General features: G+C 46.2%; 1 protein-coding gene across 1 annotated transcript in view; it reads right to left on the bottom strand.

Moving 5' to 3' along the window:
• Window positions 1-2,500, bottom strand: part of cacna1da (calcium channel, voltage-dependent, L type, alpha 1D subunit, a) — a 166,966-nt gene that overhangs the window by 22,436 nt on the left and 142,030 nt on the right. The window contains 2 exon segments of the mRNA XM_063215328.1: window positions 1,664-1,760; window positions 2,431-2,500. The exon segment at window positions 2,431-2,500 is cut by the window's right edge and continues 58 nt beyond it. Coding sequence (XP_063071398.1) covers window positions 1,664-1,760; window positions 2,431-2,500 — 167 coding nt within the window.

Raw genomic sequence — 2,500 nt, 5'->3', positions numbered from 1 at the left:
AGTGTGAGTCCAAAACGAAATTCTATTCTCAGTAGTCCTATTTCTAAACTACACAATTCCACATTACCTGTGGCCCCAGAGCATGTTCTCATATCGGTGAACTTACAAACAAATGCAAGTAATTAATTAATCAGTATGAGGATCATACTGTATCATGTTGTGCCCACGGACTGCAACCAAAACCAAAACCACCTCGTTGCACCATGCGCAAGTGGTCAAGGCCCGTCAGAGTAAAGAGAGCTGTTCCAGTCGTCTGGACAGCCATGTAGGCCTATTCAAAGACAACCATCACCATTTTTACTATGTTGTAGCCACGCTAAGTAGGCCTACAGGCTTTTTATTGCAACTCCACTTTTGTGATTTATTGGAACTCGTGCATAATGTGCATGGATGTAGCATATTAAACTTTCTGGACTTATCCCCGACACACAAAGCCACTATCAACCTATTGAGGTAGGCTACAGGTCGTCCTATCCGTCTCTGCTTTTTCATGACGATCGATTTCCTTGTTCATCCTTCAGCATGCATGCGAGTGTCATATGCAGACGGACAGCTGAGATCCACATATTTCCAATTATATTAATGTCACGTTGCTGCTGTACAGAGAAGCGGAGCAGCGCTTTTAAAAGTCAGCAAATACAATGTGTTTGTTACTGTGGGAATTAAGAGGCAATGATCAGCATTTTAAATCAGTTTTTAATTTCTGGAATTGTCTAGGCGACACAACAAACTCCATTTTTAACAAAACGTTTCATCGTGTTTATTGTTTCAATCAACCTGTTGCTGCGCTCCAAAACGCCGAGCTACAGTTCCCTCGAAGTACACACATCGCGTTTCCACCTCATTATCTCACCTCCACTACTCGCCTTGTTTTTGTGAAAAGGAGCGGAGGTTAGATTTTGAAATGCTTTGCACGAGAACTTTTGACACGTGGTTTTGAATTCAAAGTTAAAGTTCAGCTTTTGGATCTCAATGGACTGCCGAGGTTTTCACATGGTTGATCTGAAAATCTATGCTCCGTGCTTTCTAGGTAACCACACCTGGTGAACTTGGGAAAGAGTCAGCCCCCATTTAACATACCTCACGGCCATGTTGGGCTACGCGCTGTTTTTCAGAGTTAAGCGCGAAGGGTGTGGCGACGTTCCAGAGGGGAGAATACGCGCAAGATGGAAGCGCGTAAAAAGGTGCGCGCGTAAAACCAACTTAAGTTGAGACGGGAGAATTAAGCCCTAAGTTCCCAAATTTACCAAAGTAAGCTTCCAAATGTGTAAATATTGTTCATACAGCATTCATGGCTACCAGCCTCTGTTAGGGACAGAGGACACATGCAAGGACGTCTTCTGTGGCAATGGTGACATTTGCTGCTGTATATGGTTATATATTATACTGTAACCGAGGTCTTCCTGCACAGTCTGCCACTAGGGGCTCGAACTCACAACCTTCCAGTCACAGCTCCAGTTTCCACGTTTCCAGTTTGAGTTTCCACATCGGGATGGGAGGCACAGGTAATTTTGGTCTTTGCCAGTGATAGCAAAGCTTATGTCTGTTCCCAACGCTAACGTGTGTGTGTGTGTGTGTGTGTGTGTGTGTGTGTGTGTGTGTGTGTGTGTGTGTGTGTGTGTGTGTGTGTGTGTGTGTGTGTGTGTGTGTGTGTTTGCTGTACCTTGCAGGCCACTCGGTGAGGACACAGCTTTCCGAAGCCCAGAGGAGGCTGAATACGCCGCAGCAGAGCCACCACATCCAGATGCTTTATCCTGCCCCTACACCAGGACACACACACACACACACACACACACACACACACACACACACACACACACACACACACACACACACACACACACACACACACACAGACACACACACACATGCACACACACACACACACACACACACACACACACACACACACACAGACACACACACACAGACACACACACACACACACACACACACACGCACACACACACACACGCACGCACACACACACAAACGCACTCACACAAACGCACAAGTTAGTGTTGGGGACAGACACATGCAGGTAAGAATGCATTAAATAGTTTATGCTTAATGAGAGACAAAAGGCACAGTGCACATCAAAGAACAGCCCACAGACAGACACAACATCCACAAGTAGACAAAACATGTCACTTACGTAAACATAAACAAACATACAATCTCTCTCTCAAACACACACACACACACACACACACGCACACACACACACACACACACACACACACACACACACACACACACACACACACACACACACACACACACACACACACACACACACACACACACACACACACACACACACACACACACACACGTAACCAGACAGACACAGACACAGACACAGACACACACAGAGACACACACAGAGATGCACATCCCCCCAAGATAGCCGCGGCCCCCTCTACTCACTTCGCCTCTGGATCATACTCAGACCATATCCTCTTGAACTCGTCAAGGTGATGTGGACCCAGTATGGACC

Source organism: Engraulis encrasicolus, chromosome 14, assembly GCF_034702125.1.
Source record: "Engraulis encrasicolus isolate BLACKSEA-1 chromosome 14, IST_EnEncr_1.0, whole genome shotgun sequence".
NCBI lineage: Eukaryota > Metazoa > Chordata > Actinopteri > Clupeiformes > Engraulidae > Engraulis > Engraulis encrasicolus.
This window is presented reverse-complemented; position numbering and strand designations above follow the sequence as displayed.